The sequence below is a fragment of the Hemicordylus capensis genome, chromosome 3 (genome assembly GCF_027244095.1).
Source record: "Hemicordylus capensis ecotype Gifberg chromosome 3, rHemCap1.1.pri, whole genome shotgun sequence".
Classification (NCBI taxonomy): Eukaryota; Metazoa; Chordata; class Lepidosauria; order Squamata; family Cordylidae; genus Hemicordylus; species Hemicordylus capensis.
Window position 1 is genome coordinate 224,863,059 of NC_069659.1, and position 27,027 is coordinate 224,890,085.

The 27,027-nt window shown below is 43.3% G+C and overlaps 1 protein-coding gene across 36 annotated transcripts in view; it reads right to left on the minus strand.

Moving 5' to 3' along the window:
• Nucleotides 1-27,027, minus strand: part of ANK3 (ankyrin 3) — a 661,543-nt gene that overhangs the window by 80,623 nt on the left and 553,893 nt on the right. For 22 of the 36 annotated variants that reach the window (XM_053306987.1, XM_053306988.1, XM_053307003.1 and 19 more), the window contains 3 exons: nucleotides 26,177-26,279; nucleotides 9,569-9,675; nucleotides 1,168-1,200 (listed from right to left, as the gene is read on the minus strand). In XM_053306987.1, the coding sequence (XP_053162962.1) occupies nucleotides 1,168-1,200; nucleotides 9,569-9,675; nucleotides 26,177-26,279 (243 nt within the window). The remainder of the gene's footprint in view (nucleotides 1-1,167; nucleotides 1,201-9,568; nucleotides 9,676-26,176; nucleotides 26,280-27,027) is intronic. The other 14 variants (XM_053306997.1, XM_053307021.1, XM_053307010.1 and 11 more) reach the window with 3 other exon arrangements.

Below are 27,027 nucleotides of genomic sequence, written 5' to 3' on the forward strand. Positions count from 1 at the left end.
AAAACTCACACATATGTACAAATAGTACAGGAGATGCTCAAAGGTAGATTTTGTGAATATTCAAAAGTTGTGTGGTGATGAGCTAAGTGCAATCCTTCTACTCACCCACATGCTGATTCTATATTTTGTTCAACCTATTAATATCTTCTATATATTTAATTCTCCTAGGCGTACCCGTCACGAATCCCATGCATGGCAGTTTTTGCGAGAGTTCGGGATAGCGACAGGACAGCCGGGAGGGGGAAAAATGGTGGCGATTGCAGCAGTCAGCCAGTTGGGGAAACGCCAATGAGCGGCGGCGCAGCTGGTGGGTGGGGGGAAGAGGGCGGCCGGGGGGAAGAGGGAGGCTGGCTGGGAAGAAAATGGCAGCAATGGTGGCAGGCAGGCAAAGAACGGGGGGAACAGCAGCAGAGGCTGGCCTGGTGGGGAAATGGCAGTGGAGGTGGGTGGGGAAGAAAGGCAGCGGTGGCGGATACTTAGTGGTTGAAACTGAGTATTTTTGGAAGGGGCGGGGAGGAGAAGCAGCGGCGAATGGGGAGGAGAAGCCTGGCCGCTGAGGGAGAATGAACTGGGGGTGGGTGGGAACCAACTGGGGTGGGGGGAGAATGAACTGGGGCTGAAATGGGGGAACGAAATGGGGATGAGGGTGGAAGAGTCAGGGAGAACTAGGGGAGAACTACTATGCTCTGCGCCAGGTCAACTAGTAGGTAATATTTTATTATGTACTCAGGCAGCACAGTGGTACAGCCAACTATAACCAGCAAGAATGTAAGACCAGTTATTAAAATATTTCTTCATTTGTAAAAATAAACCTTGTAGGCATTTTGCCATCTGTTTCCAAACTGCATTGCTAATAAGTCTACTCTTAAAAAACAACGAAGCACACATTTGTAATTTTTTTTTAACTACATTTCATGCACAGTTTGTATGAGTAGGATCAGTAATTGATGATCATCTAAATTATCGTCAGGCTAATGATGTGATCTACAGAACAATTTCTAAAGCACAATGCTAAAAGCTAAAAGGAAAGGTGGAGGGTCTACAACAAAAAGGGGACAGGGCTGGGGATAAATCAGATGCACTACAATACAACTAAACACATTTTGACTGTGAAAAAGAATAAACATAGATAAAAACAAAATGAGGAGTCACAGACAGTGTCTTCACCTTGAATCATACTGGGGGAGTGGAGAGGAATAGCTGCAAAATAATTTAGAAAGCAAATTGGAAACAAAATTAATGTGAGATAATTAGAAGCGAGCAACAGAAAATGGCAATTGTAAGCAAAAAAAAGGAACAACAATAGCAAAGCATTTCAGTTCAAGCTTGGGGGGAAAAGATTTTTCTTTTTTTTAAATGCACACACACATGTATTCTAGAACACAAAGTATGCTTTTCACTTTATTTAAAATGCTTCCTAAAGATGAAGTTTATATAAGGGTCTAGACATCTTTCAGTAAGGAACAAAGAAAAGCATTCCATTTGTGATGGCCAAGGTATTGCAACTTTATTTTAATTTGGGTCAAGTTAACCAGCATGGAGAAAAAACACCATAATGCTTGCACACAGCAAGTGGTTTTCAGTTGATTAATAAAGTGCGGCATTTAAATTTTAGACCTCCACATTTAGACTTCAGGGGGCCTCTAGTAAAACTGCCTTTTACATCATAATACTCGTATGCTATGGATATTAGGGAAGTGCAAAATGATTCGAACTCAAATTGTTTTCAGCTTGAAATAGCTGTTTCGAGTGATTTGAGCCCAAAATGAAACACCTTAAAGAGCCTGTTTACAGCTTGAAACATTTTGAGAATTTTGAGCACCATTTTGAAGATGCTCATTTTTCCCCTTTCTGATTGGTTTTCTGGCACTGGCTTGCAATCTGCTTGCTTCTTGGTTGGCTTGTTATGATCCAAATCAAGTGCTGTCATAGGCAACTGTGCCCCCATTGGCTGGGGAGAGGGGAGAACACAAAAGGAGAGAGTTTCAAATGTGTTTAAGGACAGAGAGCCATTATAATGTGCCAGCACCTCTTGAAGAGGAAAGACATCAGGAAAGGAAGGACAGAGCACAGCAGCAAAGGAGAGCAAAGTGGTGGTGTATGGCCCTGCCTGGCCCAGGAGAGAGAGAGAGAAAGAAAATGTTTGTCACTTATCTGTCTCTCTTTCACCCCCACCTTTTAATTTGCAGTGCCAACAACTGCTTTTCTTTTCTAATTTCTAAAACATTGTACCAGCAGCCCCAGTGGCTTTAACTGGGTACTGCTTTGAATTTTTTTTCTGTGGATTTTTCTTCTTGCTTGTAGCCAGCCAGCCCCCAGAGGCTTTAATAACTGGGTGCTTCTGTGCTGTTGTTTTTTCTTTTGCAACCCCAAGTTGCACCTCTTTGCTGCTGCGTGCTTGGATTGACTGATTGCTTGCTTATTTACTTATTTCATTCATTCATTCATTCATTCATTCATTCATGTGGTGTGCTGTGACTTCTGTCTGGTGCCTAGCCTTTCTGTTTCCCTGGTGTTCCTTTTGGCTTTTCCTGCATTTTTTTCAATTGTTTGGGTGGGTGGGTGCATGACTGGTGACCATCTGCCCTCCACCCAGCTGTTGAGTCTCAGCCTCAGGGAGCAGCACCTGGCCAGACATTAGCAGAAGAGACTGAGAGTAGATGCTGGATGGTAAGCCCTCCTTGGTCAGATTCTTAGAGAACTTCAAGTTCTTAATCTTTAAATAGGGCCTAGTTTGGGGAAGGGATTTTAGGTAAGCACTAGGACTGTTTGACAGGAGGGGTGAATTAACTGAGGAGAGGCCACAGTAATCCCTTTCCCCTTCCCTCCAACTTCCCCCACTGTTGTCCGCTCTCATCCAAAAAAGGCTGCCCCCAAATAAAGCCTGCTTTATTTGGGGAAATTTAGTGTTTCTAGCTTCTGTATGTCCACTACAGTGCTATAGATAGCACTGTGTGTGGCACACACAGCTTAAATAGACCAGCCGCTGAACCCATCTCTCTTTTTAAAATACCCTCCTTAAAGGCGCTTCCTCCGCCCACCATCCTCACATCAGAGTAAGGGCTTCAATTTTTAAAAACCCCAGAAGTCCAGGAGAGTGCAAGGCAGAGACAGGACCAGATTGCCGGGCAAATGGAGGAGTGAAGCTGCTGGTCATCATGGGCAACGGCAAGAGGGGCCTACTCCCCAAGTCACCCCCACTGCTGTGGTGCCGCGCAGGCTCACCTTTCTGGAGGATCTCGGTCCTGCAGTGCAGCCCCCTCTGGTGGCTCAGGGAGAATTAGAGGAGAGGTCCTTCCCTGTCAGGGAAGAAGCTCTTCCTGTGGCAGTGGAGAAGCTGTCATCGACTATTAGCCCAGCCAGATCACTCTCTCCATTCTCCCTAATCCCCTTGGGCAATGTGACTGACCCCTTCCGCACCCAGTCTGAGAGTAAAGATGAGCAGGAGGAACTATTTCCACTTCCTGAACCTTCTCAGTCCTGGACCAAGGGCAGTGGTGATGGTGACCTCCAGAAGGAACCAGCAACCCCAGTAGTACCACCACCACCAAAATGGCCCTGGACCAAGGGCAGCATGAGCTCCATCATGCCATCTGCACCCATTGTAGGGCACAATCCAGTAGGGGGAAGGACCCCAAGTGTTTTATGAGCCTCATCTCATCACCCAGGCTATTGCCAAGATGATCGCTTTGGATGACAAGCCATTCCAGGTAGTGGAGAATGCAAGCTTCTGCTATTTATCCCTACTACTTAGCTCTGACTATAAAAACCCCCTACACACCACCTTCAGCAGGCTGGTGGTACCCACCCTATACTGGTCATGCAGGGAGGCTATGTCAGGACTACTGCACGCAGCAGCGTCTGACACCAGTGTGCACTTCACTGCAGATCTGCTGACCAGACTATCCAGAGCTGACCATGGAGGGTGAGTGACTCATGGTCACCCCCACCCATTACAACACTACTGGCAGTTTGCCCCATCATGGCCAACCTCAAAACCAGATGTGGCACATTCTGCCCATTAGTGCCCCCCCCACACACACACACACCACCACCACCACCACAGCCAATGATGAGATGATGGACTGGTGCTCTGACCCATGTGTCAGGCTGTTAGCTGGGGCCCAGCACCAATCTGAGGCCATGATGTTATCCAGACACAGGCAAGAAGGCAGGAATAGAGAAGAAGAGGAGAAATAAGAGTTCTTCTCATGGTAAGAGTATATTTTGTTTCTTGTCAGACCATTGGTCCATCAGGCCATGACTGCTCTGTCCTCCTGTCTCTCTGTGGCAGGCAGGAGAATGGAAGGAAGGGAGGTAGGTTTGATTTTTATTTTATTTTTCTCAGCACTGAGTAAGTATAATATGTTTGCTGTGTTGCTGCTGCTATGGTGATCTGTTTTTTGTGGATCTCAGATTGACAAAAGGCAGAACTTGGGTGCCTGCCTGAATTGTAGCTTGTTTTGTTTGTGAGATAGTGTTGTGGTGAGAAATAGACAATGGCAGCTCAGCTCGCTCGCTCTCTCCCTGTACTATTTTCTTGGTGATTAATGTGTGATGAGCTCTATTTCTGGCCTTGAGACTAGCTTGTGCTTCACTCACTGTTCTGGCTCTGCGATCTGCACTGCAATGTGTGCTCAGTGATATGATACTGCGTGTACCACCTCTACATGCTTGCTATAGTGTCCAACAGAAAGCAAGAATGGTAGGAGATTGTGTCTAGGAAAAATATTCAGTTCAAATCCCAGTGTAGGCATGAAGCTTGCTGGGTGACCTTTGATCTGTCACCATCTCTAACAGTAATAACAACTTTGTTTACTGGCTGACCTGTAAGAATTGTTCCCTGGGCGGCTCACAGAATAAAACAACAAACAAACAAAACAAACAGCCCAATAGAATAAATCATAAAATTAAAAACAAAAAGTTACAATAAAATACTTTAATGACACCTAAGGGCCAAGGGCCAAGATCCAACTGCTTATATATAGCCATCATGGAAATTAAGCAAGTACCAAGACAAGTGGGAAACATTCTGGAGATGACAGAATGACAAGCACCCTAACCTTTAAAGCTTCAAGTGGAAAGTGCCCAAACTCCTTTGAAGTTGCTTTCTTACTCACTAGTGTAACATGAGCTACACTCTTAAGTACAATTGCGTGCTATCACGCAATTGTACTTAAGAGTGTAGCTCATGTTACACTCATGTGACATACGCTATAGGGTGTGTCAGCTAAGAATATGAATGTAACCAACACTACTAGGATAGTATTCTGAATATATTTTTCTATAGTGGGACTCTCCAGCTCCATAAAGTTAAAAACAACTTAAATGTGTTGATGGTCTTTGGGCAGGTGTCTTTTATTTTCCTGGAACGAATTGATTTAAAGTAGATTATTTGGGCTGAATGCAAGTGATAAAAACCAAGGAAAGTTCATGAATATGTACATGTAATTTCATATTTGGAATTTTTTTAAAACTTCCAATCGTAATATTATCAAAACCAAGAAGTATTTGCACTTCTGCTTTAAAAATAACATATTTTGAAAGCAATTGTTTAACTACTATTAAGAGATACCTTAACATCAAAACAGATTTAAATAAAATAATGATGTCATAAATATGAAAACATTGTTCAAATTTTATTTGGTAGTACGAACATTGTTTTAGTTAGATATCTAATTATGAGCCTGTTCCTGAACATAAAATGAAGTACAAGGTAAAATTACCCCAAACATTAAAAAATAAAGCTTTTAATGACTAACACCCCCACACACACACATAATGTGCTTATTAACATTGAAATAAAATTAATTGGATTTTATTTGATGAAAATAATTAGGCAGTTCAAATTAAGTTAGATCTACTTAAAACATAATTGAAATCCAGAGAACTTAACTATGCATACATAAATTTCTCTGCATTACACCCCAAAAGCATTTGATCACATCCTAGAATAGTACTAAATGCAACTTATTTCTGAATAACTGCAATGTGGCTAAGATCATGTATACTGTATATGGCACATTCAATGAAAACAAGACTTTAGCATAAAAGTTCTTTTTAATGGAATACCAAAGGCTATATTCCACATTACAGTCATCCCTCGCCAACGGCAGTTTTGAGTATTCAAGACTGGGATTATGTGGCTGGTCTTGTATAACATGACCTGAATACAGTATCCATGAGTTACTGCTCGATTTTACTGGCGAGACGTGCGAAAGAGAAGCAGAGGAAAAGGAGGAGAAAAAGAGAGACAGAGAAGCGGAGGAGAGAGAGAGATACGGAGTGGAGAAAGAGGCAGAGGAGAGGGAGAGAGAGAAGTGGTGGAAACCTCTTCCACTTTTTACTTCTTGCCGCTCTTCTCCACAGACATGGAGTTTCTCTTACTGCTGAATTTTGCTTTCTTTCTGGTGGCTGCTGCTCTTGTAGCAGGTAAGGGAGCCGTGGCTGACCTGTCTTCATTCCTGCTTCTAGAGTCTTTCCCCTGGCCCGCTGTCTCAGCGCAGTCTTGTCCCTCCCTCCATCTCAAAGTAGGGACTACAGCTTGAGAATTAAGGGATGGCGGGTGGATAGGACCCAGGCACTTTGTGGGTAAGAGGGCGAGGGGAGGGCTGGAGAGATGGAGGAGAGAAAGAGGCAGAGGAGAGAGAGAGAAAGACGGAGAGAAAGAGAGAAGGAGAGAAGCGTCCCTTGTTTTTGAGGTTTTTAAGTGCTTTTGGGGGTGCTTTCATAGGAACACAGGGAGCTGCCACATATTGAGTCAGACCATAGGTCCATCTTGCTCAGTATTGTCTACATAGACTGGCAGTGACTTCTCCAAGGTTGAAGGCAGGAATCTCTCTCAGCCCTATCTTGGAGATGCCAGGGAAGAAACTTGGAATCTAGATGCTCTTCCTGGATCGGCTCCATCTCCTAAGGCAGGGTTTCTTAACCTTGGGCCCCCAGATGTTGTTGGACTACAACTCCCAGAATCCCCAGCCACAAAGGCCATGTCTGGGGATTCTGGGAGTTGTAGTCCAACAACATCTGGGTGCCCAAGGTTAAGAAACCCTGCCCTAAGGGGAATAACTTACAGTGCTCACACTTCTAGTCTTCCTTTAATATGCAACCAGGGTGGACCCTGCTTAGCTAAGGGGACAAGTCATGCTTGCTACCCCAAGACCAGCTCTCCTCTCAACCTTTGTGGTTGGTGAGAGATGACTGTATATTCTTGGGAAAGTTCCAAGAAATTGATCTCCATCCCCAAATTACTTAGAAACCATCACCATATATTGAGCAGAATCCAAAAATCTGTGAGTGCCGTGGGACCTTTCCAGCCTCTTTCCCACTGCCATCCCTTGAGAACTCACTCCTATACATCTGGGCACGATTCCAGAGTGGGACTTGATATAGTACTGCAGTTTGAAACCAAAATCAGCAACAGACCCTCCTCCCATGAGTGGAAGCACTTACTAGCACAAAGGATTGCTTAGCTTCTGGTCATTACATGGCTCTTTCATGCTAGACAGGTGCGAAGAGAGGCTAGTGGCAGCCTGGGATCAGCCCGCCACCATGGTCTCCTAGCCCTGCCCCCTGTGTCAGACAGTGAAGGTTAGCCATGCCCCCTGCACTAGACATCAGACGCATGGGAAGTAGTTTAGCTCGCAGATGGGGCCCCATTTGGGAGCAAAATCAGCCAGCGCCGTGTTCGCAGCATGGTTGGAGCAGCTCTCCTGATTTTATTTATTTATGTATTTATCATTAAAACTTTTATACCACCCTTCCAAAAGGCTCAGGGTGGTTTACATTAAAACACCATTAAGATCAGTTAATAATTCAAACAAAAATTATAAAAGCATAGAACAATTATTAACAATTAAAAACATCGTAAAACAACAATTAAATAGTCAGAACAATTTAAAAACAAGTTTTAAAAAGCTGACATAGCCTGGTTGAAGAGATGTGTTTTCAGAAGTTTTTTTTAAATTGCCAGAGATGGAGAGGCTCGTATCCCAGCAAGGAGCGCATTCCACAATCTCGGGGCAGCAGCCGAGAAAGCCCGTCTCTGTGTAGCCACCAAACGAGTTGGCGACAACTGGAAACGGACCTCCTCAAGTGACCTCAATGGGCAATGGGGCTCATAGCGAAGAAAACACTCTCTTAAATACCCTACGGCCCCATTTGTGAGCTAAACTATGCCCCCAAGTCTGATGTCAGATGCAAGGAATATGGCTGGGGCGTGAGGCATGGCCCCTTAAGGGCGGCAGCCTGGGTTCTTTGAACCCATTTGATCAATGGTGGCTCTGTCCCTGATGCTACATTACAGGAATGTTCTCAGAAGCTACTCTTCCTGTACAGAGAAAGTAAAAGGTGGCTATGTATATATTTGCTTCTAAGAAACATATGACTGCTGAACACATGACTAGCTTCCAGAGCCTCAGCATACCTATGGGTTATTTCACACATGTGACAATGCCAACAAATTTCCTCAATGCAGTCAACTGTGGGCTTGCACTCATCTGCAACTGTGTTGAGAACCAGAAATGTATATGCACAAAGCTGCACAGGTAAGGATGCTATGTGTGTGTCTCTCTATCAAACCAGGACTTCCAGAAGACAGACTTCCAACGCCTCACTTTCTGCTCCACTCATACTCTGGCCATTCATCAAGCTAAACAGATCAGATTCAGTGGGCAAAATGTACCCCCTAGGCTTCAGTGCTAAGCACTATCATCTGATTCCTAGCCCGAATGTAGTCAGCTGATCCCACCAGCTAATGACAAAACAATAGGTTCTATAAAACTCCTTGAGCAACTTGTTGTCCAGGGTTGCCATGTAGATAAAATTGCCTTGCCTTGCTTGTTACCTGGTAACCACCTTGGCTCCGATAATGTGTTCTGCCTCTGGCCCCCTGCTTTCATCTGCTTGATATGGTGCCCAACCCTGACCCATCTTCAACCACCCCTCCTGCCTCTGTTCTTGATCCACTTAGTACAATACTCAGGCATAGATTGTCCTTGAACATGCTTTTGCACCTCACTCCTCATCTGCCCATGCCTGAAGTGGACCAGTTCCCACTGTGGCCTGCCACAGAGCTCAGCCAAGGCCTACCAATGAGCCTGGGGTAAATCACAGCAAGTTTTTGGAGACAAGAAAGACTACAATCTCATATAGCTATGATACACATGTACATTCAGTTTACATGACAACATGTCCATATAGATTAAGGCAAGTTCAAGGAGGAGGACAATTGGGCTGAGGGACTTTGATGCTACTGCTACCACATTTATGAAGCAGGCATTCATTCAGTATACACTCTCAGAAAATGTATACTGATTTTTCATGACGGGAGCAACTTCCAAGTACAGTAATACAACCTTAGAAGAATCATGGAAAGCAAAGCAATCTAATGATGGATGCGGACATGCTCTATAGAATTTGTTCCACTACACAATAGAAATAAGTCACAAATATGCATTTTAAAGGTGGAGAAAATCAGGGGAGCAGAAGTGCCATTAAAAGGAAACTGTTCTCTGGCATTACATAGTTTCATGGAGAATGACAAAAGGAAACCTTCCTCATTACTTACCCAGAATGGATGGGGCTGGAGACAAGATTAACATTGTCCAAGGTGTCTGCAGCCCAGCTATAGTGTCTGAGTGAGTCAGAGTCAAATTCTCTGGGAAATGTCAGGTGCTTTAAAGAGACAGATAAGCAGAAATGTCAGCTCAGCAAGGAAAACATAATCAAATATTTGCTGTGGTAAATCACAATCAAGAGATCAAATTGTTCTTTTCCAGCACTTACCATACCTACAATTATTATAAGCCATTTATTTAGCACTCTAACTCTACAAAGTACTTTACAATCACCATTTTTGTGTCCTTGCAGCAGCCTTCTGAAGTTAGTCATTACCATGCCCACTTCCCACAATTCTGAGCAGTAACAAAGTGAGCTCAGAGGGAGCAGTGATTTGAGCCAGGAACTCCAACTCCCAAGGCAAACACACAGACTGTGGTACCCATATCAGGTTCTCAAGAGCAATCCTTCAACAAAATTCAGAGTCTCCCGGAAATGAAATTGACTCATCTCTCTTATGCCTCTCTTATGGGCTGGCCCAGATGCTACCATCTATTGGCCTCACCCACCACCACACAATGAGAGGCATCAGTGCGCATGTCCAGCCCCTCTCCTTGTATACCATTCTGTTCCACATAGTCATTTGAGAGCAGAATGTCCAAACCACTCCTCACTCCATAATTACACATTAATCATGCAGTGAGGAGTGGTTTGGGACATTCCACTCCTTAAGCACATTTGCATCAACAGGATGGTGCACCAGATGGACCGGACATGTGAGCTTGCATCACCCCATTGCATGATTTGGTGGGTCCAGAGGGCAATATCATCCAAACTGGTCCACGGGCACCTTTCACTAAATGAGATACATTCAATATGTGGTACAGTTGTGAAATCAGGAGTAATTAAAAAGACATAAATTAGACAATTGACAAAACACATAATTATTAGAGCTTTATTGTTATCCTCATTTATTTTATTTGTATATTAAGTAATGAGCACAGTTGATCACAGATTACAAAGTGAAATGCCTGAGAAGCCTCAATTTTTTTGCTCTTGTGTATCAGATGTAAGTCGAAAATGCTTGTTGCTTTTTAAAAACTGTTTTAAAAAATCATTCTGGCTGGATATTGTTCTGCTTTGAGGGACCCCTCTATGTATTCTGCTGGTGTTATAATAACTATATTTTTATTTTGGAATTCCTGACCAGAATTTATAGCGTTTTTGTGTCTGTATGAAGTTAATAGCTTTTATAAATCAGGTAACAACTAATGGAACCTTCATTTTTTGTTTATATAACTTAACATTGAAACCCGGATCTGGAATCTTTTCCATAATGTTTTGTTTGTTAAGATAGGTGTATTGCATTTATAGTTCCTTACAGGAGAAGCTTTCTTTTGTTCTCGTATCAGTGGGTAAGGTTGTTAAAAGAGACTGAATATCTTTGGCTTTCTTATAGATTATCTTAGATTTTATCCCTCTAGCAGCAGAACAAACAATATTATTCAGTATTCTGCTTGGAATTATTCTATTATTATTTCTGCTTGTTAATCCGAGGAACTGAGATGGAAAAGATCAGAGAAGATTCTAGCTTGTGGGACCTTATTTTGAGAAAGCTTCTGGATAATTTTCATACAGGTTTTGAATTAAAAGAAGGATGAAATATATGTAGGCAAACTATAGTTATTGATTTCCTGGATTTCAGTGAGCTCATTTATGAAGGTTTTATTGTTTGTTGGTTTGAATTTTTCTTTGACTAATTACAATTTTTATTGATATTGTATTAATAATAATATGTTTATTAATATTTTCTTTGAGCTTGTGGGTATGGGAGGGGACCCTTACTGCGGAACACTGTGGATGTTTTGCTCTATTCATGTATATGTTTTTACTGTTCGTTTTGGCTCTCACCACCCCTTTATATTGTTTAATTGATGGATGCTCAATTGGTTTAGAAGCTTGAAATTTTATGATGGTTAGACTGAGGCCCATGATAACATTTCTTACTCTATAATTACACACACACACACACACACACACACACACACAATTACTATTTGTATCTTGCATAAAGAGGAGGTTTTTAAGATGGATATATTCTTGTCTGTAATCATGTATGACTCTCAGAGATGTAACCCCTCTGTTTTATCACTAATAAAAGCATCATAAAATCTTTTTGTAAACTGTTTTAAAAAATCAAAATAAAGTTATTTTAAAATATATATCATGGAATAAAGGGTGCATGCCCTAAATAATGTGCAATCCTTGCCCCTCAAATCTGTTAGTGGCGGGGGGCGGGGGCAGAGGGCAAGGAGAGTGATAGCATGTACACAAACAGAACTCTTCTTGTTGTCGATTATACTCCACTATTCCCTACAGCAGTTTGTTTATGGTTTCCAGTCTCCTAACTAGGCAGTTTACAGGGCCATCCCTGCTTAGCTTCAGCAGAAGAATTCCATCATGTGCCTTCAAACCACTGGCTGGACCACTCTGAAGTGCATATTTGATATTCAGATAGTATGTCAAATGTGAAGAGATGAGGCGGTCCTATTGGTAGGGCATGCAGGCATATTTCTGCTGCCCCACTGCACACTGAATTAAGCCAGGATGGTGAATGGGTGAGTAAGTATGTGGAAGAGTGACTTGAATGGCCTCGAGCTGTCACTGCAAAATAAACAAGCAACAGCAGCAGGCAGCAACCAGGAATTCCTTGAAGGGGCAATTTAAGAGAGTCGGTTTTTCCTTTGCACTTTGCATTATATTGTATCCCAGCTAGATCGAAATGCCTGGCCAGATAAAAGAATCAAGCTAATTAGACAGCTATGTCTTGGTTACATACCTTCTTTCAGCTTTAAGCCAGCTCAGGCATCATAGACCTTAAAGGCTCAAAGTTGGCTCAAGTGCAGGCAAAGCAGATAATGCAGCTTGAGAATCACACACAATGAGTCAAGGAATCTCTCATCCAGTATGCCAGAAATAATGGTACCCAGTCTAATAGCAGTGTGGTACACCATGCCAAACCAGCGAGTGTTATTTTTAAGTTGTTTTCTGGCTATATTTAAAGCATGAACAACGTTATCAAGTGCAGTGTGACTACATGAAATCTGCTTGTGTCTATTATTATCCAGCCTTCCAGCTCATAGCTCAATTTTTAAAAAAAATTTTAGGTCCCTGTGTCAGAAATAATTCAACAGCTCCATCTATGTATGCGCTGCACACTGAAATGAGCAGTCCTTTTTAAGGTGATGAAATCAATTGCAATTAGGAATGTTTTCTCTTCCTGTCTGCCAAGATGAGAGAAGCACCTGCTTCTCTCTTGCATTTAATGATTCACTTCTGAATGTAAGAAACAATAATCCAGGTTTTCTTTCTAAGGGCTATTTCACACATTACGCACAGGCAAATGTGGTTTACCCCTGAGTATACACTACATACGATGGGGAGCTGCAGCAAAGTCATGATTCCCTGAGAAGTATATTTCTGCGATCTATGTGTACGCAAATGCATGTTTATCACATCTACACTTTACATTTTTAGACGAACATTGCATCTTAGGTTGTACACTGAAAAAAATGTACTGTACAAAGTAGTCTTCAGGCCAGTCTTCAGGCCAGTATCCTAGTAACACCTGGATACTAGGGCCCCTAATGTGTGAAGCGGACCTCAATCAGTCAATGAAAGAGCAACACATTTCTATGGGAGAGCTGCATAAATATCCTTTCTTTAATGGTTTGCCATTTGTTGACAACTTTAAACACCCTGGCCCATTTGAGGTCATAACTGGGGACAGGGGTCCATCATTTGTTTGTTATTTCTCTGTGTAAACTGCCCTGAGCCATTTTTGGAAGGGCAGCATAGAAATCAATCAATCAATCAATCAAATAAATAAATAAATAAATAGAACACTGTGTACATCTTTCTCCCTTTCCACGCTTCCATGTATTCCCCTACAATAAAGAGGTTGAGTGTTCTGTGAAGTTTTAATTCCTAACTCTACTGCTTTGTTTTTAATGTGAAGGTTTTACTAAAAAAAAAAGGTATTAAAACCCAATTAACATGATTAAGAGAAAGTGAAAAGGGTAGTGGGGTCTAAATGATCTCAACATGGTACAAATTCTAATTCAATTATTTTATGCTGATGTAGCAATTAAGATAAGTTGGTTTTCAGCTTTAAATACACATATCTAGGAGGTTTTATACTGAAGGAAAGCCCGGAGAGCAAGGTATAAGTGAGAAAAGACAAAAATTAGCACTGAGGGTCTTCATAGACCCTACATATCATCCACGTAGTGTTTTACTCCTGTATTATATACAATAATCTTTGAATCACTGTCAAAACGCATTTTATTTTTTAAAACTATGACTTACTTGTGGTCTATTTGACTCGAATACCAGATTACTTAAGTGCTTAAATTACAAGCACAGGAGGATTAAAATTAAGATTTGCTACTCCTGCCAAAATCAGAGAAGTCAAGAACAGCAATTCAAGCATACTGAAAGCTATTGTGGGCATACAAGATAGCTAAGCATGGCAGGAATACCAAAATATTGCTATCCAGGTCACTGCACAAGAATGCTACATTTAAACTTTTAATGAAAGCCGCTTCTCAAAGCCCTTTCATTAGAGATTCTTTCATATTCCTTGCAGAGAACACCCTTGTTTGAAGAATTCCCCATTCTAAAGGATAAATATACAGAAGTCCAGTTGCTGTATTCACTGTTTTGCTGATATTTCTTTTAATCAAAAGGAATATATTTGAATATTCATGTAATTTTCCTCAGATACAGCCTGACAGATGTGAAATGAACTCACACTTCCAATGAGGTTTTCACTGTTTGGTTGGAGTACAAATTGCAACATTTAACTGTTGCTACCACAGCATGTTGTTTGTTTGTTTATTATTATTATTGTTGTTTACACAGTCAGACAGGTGTTACTGACTGGTTTGTTTTATCCAGACATCGAGTCCTTCCCAAGGACCTGGGATGCCAGAATTTTATTATCAATGTTGTTGCTGTTGTTATAGATATTGTCGCACAATATAGGCTGTTCCCAGTAAAGTTGTTTTTTGTAATTGGCTGATGGTGATTTCTGTGGTCCCTATGGTGTTGAGGTGCTCTTCAAGTTGTTTTGGAATTGCACCTAGCGTGCCAATTACCACTGGGATTATTTTGGTCTTTTCCTGCCACAGCCTTTCAATTTCAATTTGTAGATCTTTGTATTTTGTTATTTTTTCTATTTCTTTTTCTTCTATTCTGCAATCCCCTGGTATTGTTAGGTCGATTATTTTAACTTGTTTTTCTTTCTTCTTGACTACAGTGATATCTGGTGTATTGTGTGGCAGATGTTTGTCTGTTTGTAGTCGGAAGTCCCATAATATTTTTGCATCTTCGTTTTCTACAACTTTTTCAATTTTATGGTCCCACCCATTTTTCACTACAGGTAGTTTGTATTTTTTGCAGATGTTCCAGTGTATCATCCCTGCTACCTTATCATGCCTTTGTTTGTAGTCAGTCTGTGCGATCTTTTTACAACAGCTGATCAGGTGGTCCACGGTTTCATCTGCTTCTTTACAAAGGCGGCACTTGCTGTTTGTTGTTGATTTTATTATTATTATTTCTATAGCACTTTAAAACTTAGCACTGTGTAAAATTTAGAAGATTACCAAGCCTATCCACAGGTGCTCAATTTATCATAGGAATAATAATAAGGAAGTAGGGAGAAACAAAGGGAAAAGCTGGAAGCGGAAAATGTGCGGGGGAGCCTGGAACAAGTCCCTGTGATCACGAGGAGCCCGGTGGTGAAGAGAAGGTAAGTACAAATCCCTTCCTCATATAAGTACTGATCCCTCCCTCATATTCTTGAGAAAGGCTGTTTGGACAGTTAAATAGCTGACCAATACAGCTGAGACCTAGCTTTCTAATAAACTATCTCTACATACTGTAAACAGCCAACAAAACCAGTTATGAAGACAGAAAGTCAGCAGGGGAGGGGGCACTTCCCAGTGTATTGCACAGAGTGTCACATGTATGACTATTTACTCCATGGGTGTGGAGCTCCTGGCTCTCAGGGAACAAGTTCGTTCCCTCGAGACAAAGGTGGCGGATCTGGAGAAGCTCAGAGAGGCATGGGGACGAGATCTTCAGGGACATGGTAGAGGCATCCCACTCCAGGGCTGAAAGCTTCTCTGCTGTCAGGAAGAATGAAGGTCTCGGGCAAGGAGGACATTGGATTGTGGAAGAGGGAAATGCTCCTTTAGAAGGGACCCCTTCCATGGAAGATGAGCATAGGGGATACTCCTCCGGGGGATGAGGGCCTCCTTGCAATTTGATCATTAGAGGTATAGAGAGATGGGTTTGTGACTCGCATGTTGTCCGCACAGTGACAACATGTGGAATAGTTGGGGAATAGCTGCCTGGTGAGAAGGTTGTGGACATCAGTCAGCATCTAGATAGGCTGTTGGAAAGTGCTGGGGAGGAGATAGCTGTTATGGTGCACGTCGGCACCAACAATGTGGGGAAATGTAGTCGGGAGGTCCTGGAAGGCAAATTTAGGCTGATATGTAGCATACTGAAGTCCAAGACCCCACAAGATAACATTCTCAGAAATGCTACCTGTTCCACGCGCAGGTACAGTGAGACAGGCAGAGCTTAGGGGTTTGAATCATGGATAAGACGCTTGTGCTGGGAGGAGGGGTTTAGATTTGTTAGGCACTGGGATACATTTTGGGGAAAGTAAGGCCTGTACAAAAGGGATGGGCTGCACTTGAACCAAGATGGAACCAGCCAGCTGGTGCTTAAAAAAAGTTGCAGAGCAGCTTTTAAAATGACACCTGGGGAATAGCTGACAAAAACTGGAGAGTATCCGGTTCGGCAAATGCCATCCTTTAAAGTGCAAGGGTGCAAAGGATTCAGATAAAACAGAAGGGGACAGAGCAGAACCACATAAAGAACAGACAGAAGGCTGTGCCAGCTGGTCAAAGAGTCAAAAGAAAGACAGCATACATCAGGTAAGAGATTCAGTGTATGGGTGCTTGTGTGCCAATGCCAAAAGCCTTCGAACCAAGATGAGTGAGCTGGAGTGCTTGGCTGTTAACACAGAAATAGATATAGTGGGCATAACAAAAACATGGTGGAACAGTGAGAACCAGTGGGACACTTATCCCTGGATACAAACTCTATAGAAAGGACAGGAAGGGTCACCTTGGAGGTAGAATAGCACTGTATGTTAAAGAAGGGATAGAATCTAACAAGCTAGAAAACCTAGGAGGACTGGAGTCCTCCACAGAAACCCTGTGGGTGACAATACAAGGCCTGAAAGGAAATGTGCTACTGGGGACGTGCTATCGCCCTCCAGATCAAAACACTGACAGTGACTGGGTTGCAGGAGGAAATCAGGGAGGTGTCAAGGAGAGGCAGGGCAGTAATAATGGGTGACTTCAATTACCCACACATAGACTGGGTAAATTCACAGTCAGGTAATGACAAAGAGGTCATATTTCTAGATACACTGCATGACTGTGCCCTAGAACAGTTGGTCTTGGAACCAACCAGAGAGTAGACGACCTTGGACTTAATCCTGAGTGCCACCGAGGATCTGGTGTGTGATGTCAGTGTCACTGACCATTTAGGGAAAAGTGACCATAGTGCAATCAAATTCAGCATACATGCGAGGAGAGAATCAGCATGATAGAGATCTATAAAATCATGTATGGTATGGAGAAAATGGATAGAGAGATATTCTTCTCTCTTTCACATAACACTAGAACCAGGGGTCATCCCATTAAATTGATTACCAGGGAATTTAGAACCAGAAAACGGATCAACTTGTGGAATTCTCTGCCATAAGATGTGGTGACAGCCAACAACCTCAATGGCTTTAAGAGGAGTTTGGATAACTTCATGGAGGAGAGATCTATCAACGGCTACTAGTCGGAGGCCTATAGGCCACCTCCAGCCTCAGGGGCAGGATGCCTCTGAGTACCAGTTGCAGAGGAGTAACAGCAGGAGAGATGGCATGCCCTCAACTCCTGCTGTAGGCTTCTAGTGGCATCTGGTGGGCCACTGTGTGAAAAAGGATGCAGAGCCTTGGGTCTGATCCAGCAGGGCTGTTCTTATGAAGCAGGGGAAGAGCTACAGGTGTTTGCCTGTACTCCTTGAACATGGGTTGCAGGGTATGGGGCCACTGAGCCCCCCCCAAAAAAAACCGCTCGCTGCTCCCCCTTCCACCACCCATTGCTCATTGCTACCCCTTCCTCCTCCCCGCTCGCTGTGGCGGCTGCAGCTGGCCACTGCTGCCACCATGCAGCTCAGGGGCTACTAGAATAGAGGCCCATTCCCAGCAGCCCCTGAGCCAGATGTTGGGTGGCAGTGTGGGTGGCATTAGCAGCCCACACACAGGCAGGGGCCTCTGGGAGGGGACAAACACAGGCCCCCTCTGCCCCATCTACAACACTGCCTGGAAGCCATAAATTGGGAAGGCAATTTTTAAAAGATGGATTTTCAGGTGATATTTAAAAATATAAAGAGACTGCACAGTGTGAGCACAGGAAAGGGAGGGAGGGGGTTCCACAGTCAGGGAGTAGCAAAAGAGAAAACATGAAGATAGACAATAGAACAATGGTAGGTTTATAAAATAAAGTGCCAGAAGCATGAAGAGAGCATGCAAGAGAGTAAAGAGCAAAAAGCACTGCGGATCACAAACTAGGCTTTTAAAAATAGTTCCTCTGTGCCTAACACTGGGTATTACAAACTAGGAAGGTACACAAAATGGATGTTGTGATTCGTTTCAAGCTTGAAATGAATCACACAATCCTCAAACTGATTTGTTCAAACAGCAGCCAAGCTTGCTGTTTTGACAAATCAACCTTGAAACATTTTGAGTGCTTCTAGTCCATTTTGAGGCCCGGTTTTTTTTTTGGGAGAGCTGGTCTACCAACTGAGGTTGGTGGGTAGACCAGTCCGCTGAGGTGGGCCGGTGTGTTAAGTCCAGGGCAGAAGTCTGGTCCGCCTGCCTCACACGGTGGGCAGACCAGTCCTCCGAGACAGGCCAATGTGATAAGTCCAGAGAGGAGGGCTGGTCTATCTGTCAACCCCAATTGGTAGACCAGCTCTCCTCATTCCAAACACCATCCTAAGGCCAAAAAAGTACATGTGGATTTCAGTTCTGTGACACCAGAATGGCTGGCTGGAGAACTGCAAAAATTCTGTTGTACACTCCCTCGCCCTTTCGTTTTGACCATTTTGCTGCATGTCTACAGGTAAAACTCGGAAAATTAGAATATCGTGCAAAAGTCCATTAATTTCAGTAATGCAAATTAAAAGGTGAAACTGAAGACAAGGATTGTAGAATAGAACAATATCGGACCTCTGAAAAGTATAAGCATGCATATGTATTTAGTACTTGGTTTGGGCCCCTTTTGCAGCAATTACTGCCTCAATGAGGCATGGCATGGATGCTATCAGCCTGTGGCACTGATGAGGTGTTATGGAAGACCAGGATGCTTCATTAGCGGCTTTCAGCTCTTCTGCATTGTTTGGTCTCATGTCTCTCATCCTTCTCTTGGCAATGCCCCATAGATTCTCTATGGGGTCAGGTCAGGCGAGTTTGCTGGCCAATCAAGCACAGTACACTGTATACTTTTCAGAGGTCCGATATTGTTCTATTCTACAATCCTTGTCTTCTTGGTTCCATGTAATATTCTAATTTTCTGGGATTGTGGATTTGGGGTTTTCATGAGCTGTACGCCATGATCATCACAATTATAACAAATTAAGGCTTGACTTATCTCGCTTTGCATGTAATGCGTCTGTCTCATATATCAGTTTCACCTTTTAATTTGCATTACTGAAATTAATGGACTTTTGCACGATATTCTAATTTTCCGAGTTTCACCTGTACATGAAGTGTATTCTTCTATGATCCCACATCAGCAGATGCCTGGAGAGCTGCCATTAGTCACAAAAGGTAGTATCAGGTCAGATGGACCAATGGTCCAATGGTCTGACTCAGCAGAAGGCAGTTCCTTATGAAGTTTTAAACACAACCAGTTCATTCTAAGGATCAGGACAGGGATCTGAATAGCCCATTGGCTTGTAGGTTGGGGTCATTGGCACATGCAGTGCCACTAATTCCCCCCTGACCTGATTCGGTTTGTTTGTTTTTTAGGAATTTTTATACTCTTTGGTGTGTAAGGAATCTTCATAGGGATTCTTTATGATAAGAAGTCATAACATAGCAAAGGGTCTAAACACTTCAAAAAAAGAGTAACCCACGGGCTTGCGGGTTGGGGGGGTAGTTGGCACCCAATGCGCCCTACCCCTCCACCCACTTTAGACCACCTTGGTGGTACCAATCGGGAGTAATGGGGCTGTTTTTAAGCTCCATTATTCCCTATGGCAAAAAAACCCACAACCCACTCCAAATTCAAAAACTCCTAGAAAAAAGAAAAAATCACCCGTTTGCCAGATTCCTTTTGGGTTTGGGTGGTAGTTGCCACCCTACATGCCTGGCCCTTTAAATTTCCCTGAACTGATTCAAATTTGAATCAAATCTAATTCAAATTGAATCTGGGCTGGTTCAAGGGGGCAAGATTTGAGGTCAAATCAAATCTAGCTGATTTGATTTGACCTCGAATCAAATTGCAAAGAACAAGTCATGCATATCTCTAATTGTTACTTCCTCCTCTCCTGCCACCCTGTGCCCATACATAAAGAATCGATTTATAAATAAAAGTGCTCTCCCAAATGCTACCCTATATGTAAATACAACTCTACACTACTATGTAAAGTTCCTGGTGTCTTCTGGTTGTATAATATCCAAAGAACAGAGGAATTCCATGTCTGTTCCATTATTTCATATAAATTACAACTATATTTAAAAGGCAACCTAAAAAAGGACTTCCAGCAGCACTGACAACTCTTGTGTTCATGATTGCCTATTGAAAATGCTGAAAGAACATTAACAAGGTCAATGTTGGGTCAATGCTGCTTGTTATAGTTTTAAAGCAGAAGAATCCCAATGCTATAACCCAGCCTGAACTCTTGATTTGCGAATTATGGGGATTCCCTCAGCTGAATTAAAGCTGATTTTTTAAGGAAGACAGCTCTGCTCCTACCAATCATTTAAGTGCTGGGCATACATCCCCCCGCTTTTAAAAATCTAATGGTCATAGTTCCCAGCATTTGAAATTTCTACAATTATCTCTTTCCCCCTAGAAACACAGAGGGCTTGTTCGACAGTGGGTGCTACTTCCCCCCCTAAATCTATAACTCATCCTAGCCATGAGGCGAACTAGGTGATCACCTCAAGCGAGGGATTTGGGAGCCATTTTGGGGGTGGCAGAATGTACTCCCCCCACTGTGACCAACCCAGCCATACCATTGCCCGCCCCATCAACATAAGTGAGCTGCTGAGGTTTACATGCAGCGCCCAGGCAGCCTGCAACGTCCTATACTTCTCCACTGGAGTTGGGAGGAACAGACTCCCTGCCCACCCTGCCTTACTTGCCTTCTCCTTGTATCTATCCACTGCATAGACCAGCCAGGATGGATGGATGGAAGCAAAAGGTTGCAACTCTTTACCTGCTTTTTTTGGAATGGGGAATTTGGTCTGTGGCATCCATCAAGCCAACAAAGCCCTACAACGTTGCTCCCCCTTGCTTGCCTCCTTTTGCTTGTGTCCATCAAGCTATTTGCATGCAATAGCTCTCATTCTTGATTCTTTCTGAACATATAATTTCTTCCTCAGGAGGAAACTTAGAAGTTATGAACGCAATGAGAACAAGCCAGGCCAAAATACTACATTAGTAATGTAGTTTTTGGCTTGGCTTGTTCTCTTTCAGATCAGAGGATTATGATTTATCCAATCCCAGAACAAATACAAAATCTGTTACCGCCCTCATAGGTATATTTGGAGATTATTATTAGTAAAATGATATTTGCAAGGCTCTTTGCATATACTGTGTGAAGCTCAGACTTCAGAATTTCCATTTTCCCCCAATCCAAAATTCGAGCTATCTGCAAAATCTGCAAGACTCAGAGACTGTGCTGTCATGCTGCTACTCTTTAACATTAATTTCGCAAGGAAAGAAAGCTTAGCCTTTCCTATACCTATGTGTAGTCTGAATGGCCTTTCTGGCACTTTCTGAAGTTACACTGATTTTTCTCTATGGATTCCAGCTGTAGAAATGTACTGCCTAAACTCCACAGGCAAACACAAGTCAGCTTAATTTAGCTTCCAAGTTAATTGTAATTCTAATCAATTTTCAATATATAATCATATATATTTTTTCAAAATATGAACAGTATTTCTGTTCCAGGAAGCTTTGAGTCCCATGCTGATTATATGTTGACATAAATAAAAAGAACCACACCCCTGACAATGAAATATAGCATAATCTGAAATGTCAGAGGTACATTTCTTAATTCATCAAAGCTATAGTGATCAGTCACCTCTCCCCTAAAGAGTTAACCAAAACTGAACCCTGTCCTGACATACAGGCTGGTGCTCCAGAGCTCAGCCAATCAGTACTCCAGGTGGGTGGGACCTCAAGAGCCACTGGGAGGAAGACTTCTTTGTTAGAAGAAGCAGGCTGGGAGTGCAGAGAGGAGGACATGTGGCCATGAGAACTGGCTGAAGGAGAACAGTTCCTTCTGCAGCTCCTGGGAAGCCAGGCCGGCAGGCAGCTTGAATTCTCATCCAGGATTTGGTGAGTTCAAGACAAAGGAAGCCAGGGTTTTGGCTTCAGGGAGTTTAAGTCTAGGGAAAATTTGTTTAGTCAGATTTTGCATTAGACTTTCTGTTTCTTTTGTGTGCACTTTATATATCCCTAACACTGGTCCATTATTGTTTATCTGCAACGTAATGAAGCTAAGGAACACTAACCTACACCTATCCAGCCAGGGCATTGCAAAAGACTCTGTGTTGTAAATCTGTTGGCTTGGCTGACCCAACAGGAATTTACAATCCCTTCAGCTCTACTTCTGTGAGTTAAATAGAAAGTCTGGAGATAAGAGTAGCAGCTTAGCTGCACGAACGAAAGCTAAAAGACTCACAAAGAAAAAGTAGCATAAACAAAATAAAGTCCCTTGAACCAAACTAGGTACCCCCCTCTACAATAACTGAGTAATTAACTGAAAATAACAGAGCAAGGAATGAACCAAAGGAGGACAGGCTGAAACACGAAAGGTTGAATAATTCTGAAGTAAGAACACTGTCTGCAATAGGCAACGTTGCTGACAGTAATCCGTCCCAGGAACAGTGTCTGCTTAATATAGGGCTCAAGATAACCGGCAGCCAATCAGGCTTTCCTGACTCAGCACTTCTATTTCCTCTCTTGTAAGATCTTGTCCCTGCGTTGTCTCCCACTGAGCCTTTCTCGAGATGTCTTCTTAACACAGGTGAAATTCCAGCTTCCTTCTGATGAGTCTCCTCAGCCCTCATCTCTGCCAGCTGTTCAGATTCTTCTGTCTGCTGCCGTTCCAGCTCAGCTTCAGAGTCTGTTCTCACAGCCAAATCCTGCTGCTGTACTTCTTAACCTGTACTCCCAACCAAGTCCTCCCACTCCTCCTCTGACTCAGAGGTCTGGTCCATGACATCCTGCCAGTTTTAAATGTGCCTTTTAAATTTTCCTACATACCTGTTCCTTGCAACTGGGTAACCCGACTTTTAAAGCGTGCTACCCCAACTTCATCTGGGTCGCTTTTTGAAGTATTATTGTAACTTACTGAGTACTAGCTGGGCCGGGTGCAGAGCATCTGCGCTTCCAGCTGGCCCACCCACCCAACTCTGCCTCCCCCCCCCCAGTGGCTTTCTGACAGGCTGGCCAGTCTGCTTCTTCTCTCCCCCGCTTCTCCCCTCCCCACTGCTTTCTGGCTGGCGGGCCAGCCGACCCACTTCTTCTCCCCCCACCGACCGCCACCCCTGCTTTCTGGCTGACCAGCCCACTTCTTCTTCCCCTTGCCCGCTTCTGATCCCTCCAGCACTTTCTGGCTGGCAGGGCCAGCTGGCCTGCCTGCCTCTTCTCCCCCCACCACTTTCCAGCTGGCCAGACTGCTTCTTCTTCCTTCTACCTGCTTCTCTCCCCCCCGGCACTTTCTGACTGCATCTTCTCCCTCCCCCCGCCCAGCCAACTGGGCTTTCCACTTCTCAGCTGCCCTCCCTCCCTCCCTCCGCCCGCCAGCTACCTCTGCTTTCCCTCCCCACCCGCGCCTTCATTGTTTTCCCAGCCGCCCCTCGCCATTAACTCCTAGGCCCACCAGCTGGCTGCTGTCACAAACATGCTATTGGATTCCGAGGAGACAGGCAGTGTGATAGTGGAGGGAGGGCAGGAACCTCAAAGGCAAGAAGTCGCAGAGGCAAGCGGGACCAACTCACGGGACACTGAAAAAGAAACTGAGCCTAGTACGACAACTCCTGTGGAGGAGGCGCAGCCGATCTTAGCTGTAGAGAGGTGTCAGTCGAAGAGACAGGAGGAGATAAGGCGATACACACACAGAACAGCTCAACTAACAAGGAGAGCTGCTGAGTCAGGGACCCATGATTCAAAACACATGGCTTCAGCCTATTTAAGACAGCTTCGACCCAGCCACATTACTAGTAGCAACATCATGCTTTGGTGAGCTACCCAGCTGTGTTCCTGCTTGTTTTTGACTATGCTTTGACTCCAGACCGTTTGTGGAATTCGACTTGGACTTGGTTTGACCAACTGGATATTGGAAAGACTCGGACTGGCTTTGTTTTGGAAATTGCTTACTACTTGGCTCTGACATTCTCCTTTTGACCCTTTGCCTACTTCACGCTCCATCTGCTGATATATAGCTCTAGATTAGCCTAACAGGTTTACGACAGCTGCTGCCATTCCCCCCCCCCCCTCCACTGGCTGCCGCTATTTCAGTAGAGAGGAGAGCTGGTCTTGGAGAACAAGCATGACTTGTCCGCTTAGCTAAGCAGGGCCCAGCCTGGTTGCATATGAATAGGAGACTAGAAGTGTGAGCACTGTAAGATATTCCCCTCAGGGGATGGAACCGCTCTGGGAAGAGCAGAAGGTTCCAAGTTCCCTCCCTGACTGCATCTCCAAGATAGGGCTGAGAGAGATTCTTGCCTGCAACCTTGGAGAAGCCGCTGCCAGTCTGTGAAGACAATACTGAGCTAGATGGTCCAATGGTCTGACTCAGTATATGGCAGCTTCCTATGTTCCACTCCTCTTGTAGAAATGGCAGTCGCTATAAAAATGTTGCTTTATTAAGGAGAAGAGAGCTGGTCTTGTGACAGCAAGCATGACTTGTCCCCATAGCTAAGCAGGGTCTGCTCTGGTTGCATATGAATGGGAGACTTGATGTGTGAGCACTGCAAGATATTCCCCTCAGGGGATGAAGCCGCTCTGGGAAGAGCAGAAGGTTTCATCTGGCTTCTCCAAGATAGGGCTGAGAGAGATTCCTGCCTGCAACCTTGGAGAAGCCACTGCCAGTCTATGAAGACAATACTAAGCTAGATAGACCAGTGGTCTGACTCAGTATATGGCAGTTTCCTATGTTCCTATGTTCCCCACCTGCCCGCCCATCCCCATCACTATCCAGCAGCCCTTCAAGCTCTCGCGAGAGCTGCCACGCATGGGATTAGTGATGGGTACATTTAACAGAATTAAATATATAGAAGAAGATAGATAGATAGATAGATACCTGTACCTAAAAGCTGAGAAAACCACAGATGGAAGCAGTCTGTAGCATTTGAATAAAACTGTTTTATTTTTGTTCTTTTATTGTACAAGCCTCTCTGAGTGGATTTTTAACTCAGGATAAAAGTGAGGGGAGGGGCTGAAAGTTTCTTTTTTTCCTTTGGTGCAAATACACCTCAGGAGCTCAGCAACTATTAGTTTCTCTCCACATGTAGGCTTGCACGTGGAAGATTTTTGTACTTTTCCAATAGCAAAATAAAGAGAGTTTTCCCTGGGAATTCCACCCCAAGCCCAGGGAGATTCAAGCTCTGTAATATTATTATTATTATTTATTTAATACATTTATATACCGCCCCAAGAAGGGTGGGGGTGGCAAAGATTTTTTAACCTACCAGAAATACAGAAGGGTTTTAGAAGTAGCCTTTGCCAGAAAGCTCAGCAGGGATGATTCAGCATTTTCTTCCCCTCACGTGAGCTTGCTCTGAGCAAAGACTATAATCCGCTACAAAAACTTTATTAACTTCACATTAATTCTTCCTTATTGCCTTCTAAGCCCGAGTTAATTCCAACATGTTCTGCTGGGGAAAGTAGCAATACCAGGCTGAATGTTCTAGTGGATCCATGAGTACAATTGACTGAAGCATTAATTTAAGATTAAAATTTATGTTCTGTAAATGGTAGGGCTGATAAATACAAAACTTGGGATTTATGAAGATAGGCTGCCTGCTTGGGACTACAGAATCATTAAAATTGTCATGATTCTGGCTCCAGTATGTAGCAGGTAGGCAGTTTTCAGTTTGGTAGATCATGTGGTGTATATCTTGTGAAGAACAAATCCTATTGTTTCAAGCAAGTGAGCAGGTTTAGTCATATAATACACATGGGATGAATTTATTTACATATACTCTATGCACTGAGCCACAGAAGTAGAGAGTACTCACCGGATCCTTGGATGGTACCAGTAGTTCTTCAATCATCATGCTGTCCCGGGCGTAGGAACTTCTGTTCAAAGTGTAGGACCTATCCGAACTGAAGGAGCGGAGGCTGGTTGTATTTACAATTTACCACAGAATGTGAAGATGACAATGAGATGAACAAAAGAAAAATTAATGCATGCAACTTCCAGGGAACAAGCTAAAGATGATAAAACATGTGTAAAAGATTAAACAGATTTTAAAATATGTTGTACTATTATGTATAGAAGAAAACTGTAGTATTAAAATATATTTTACAAATGTTTTCCCTCATTGCTATTATATCCACTGAAAAGTCAGTGTAATATATAGCTATTTTTCAGTGAAATGTGTGCAAAAATATAGTTGGAAGTGTGCAGAGCAAATGAGATTTATTCCCTATTAAGTGTGTTTAGGATTCATGCCTTATTCCAAGAACATTCTAAGAATACCTTCCTAAAGTGCTATCGGCTTTTATGAGGGCACGATAACTTCAAGGCTCATTATCTTCAGCTTTTGTAGTTATCCCAGTTTTACACAAAATCATATTATTTTTAATTATTTTTTTTCTGTTAGTTAATCAAGTACAGTACTAGAGATATGCACGAATGGCTCATGGCAGCAAGCAGCGGGGCGGGGAGCGGCTCCCTTTAAAAGCAAGTAAGGAGCTTTTACCTGCTTATCCCCACCCCCACCGCTGTTCTGGTGGTGGCAAACAGCACCGCAGCCACACATCCCAGAGGAGGCACTGAACCAGCTCATGCACATCTCTCTCTCTCTCTATATATACATATATACATCCAAGGGATAGATTATTTCTGCTGTCAAGTAATCAGCTC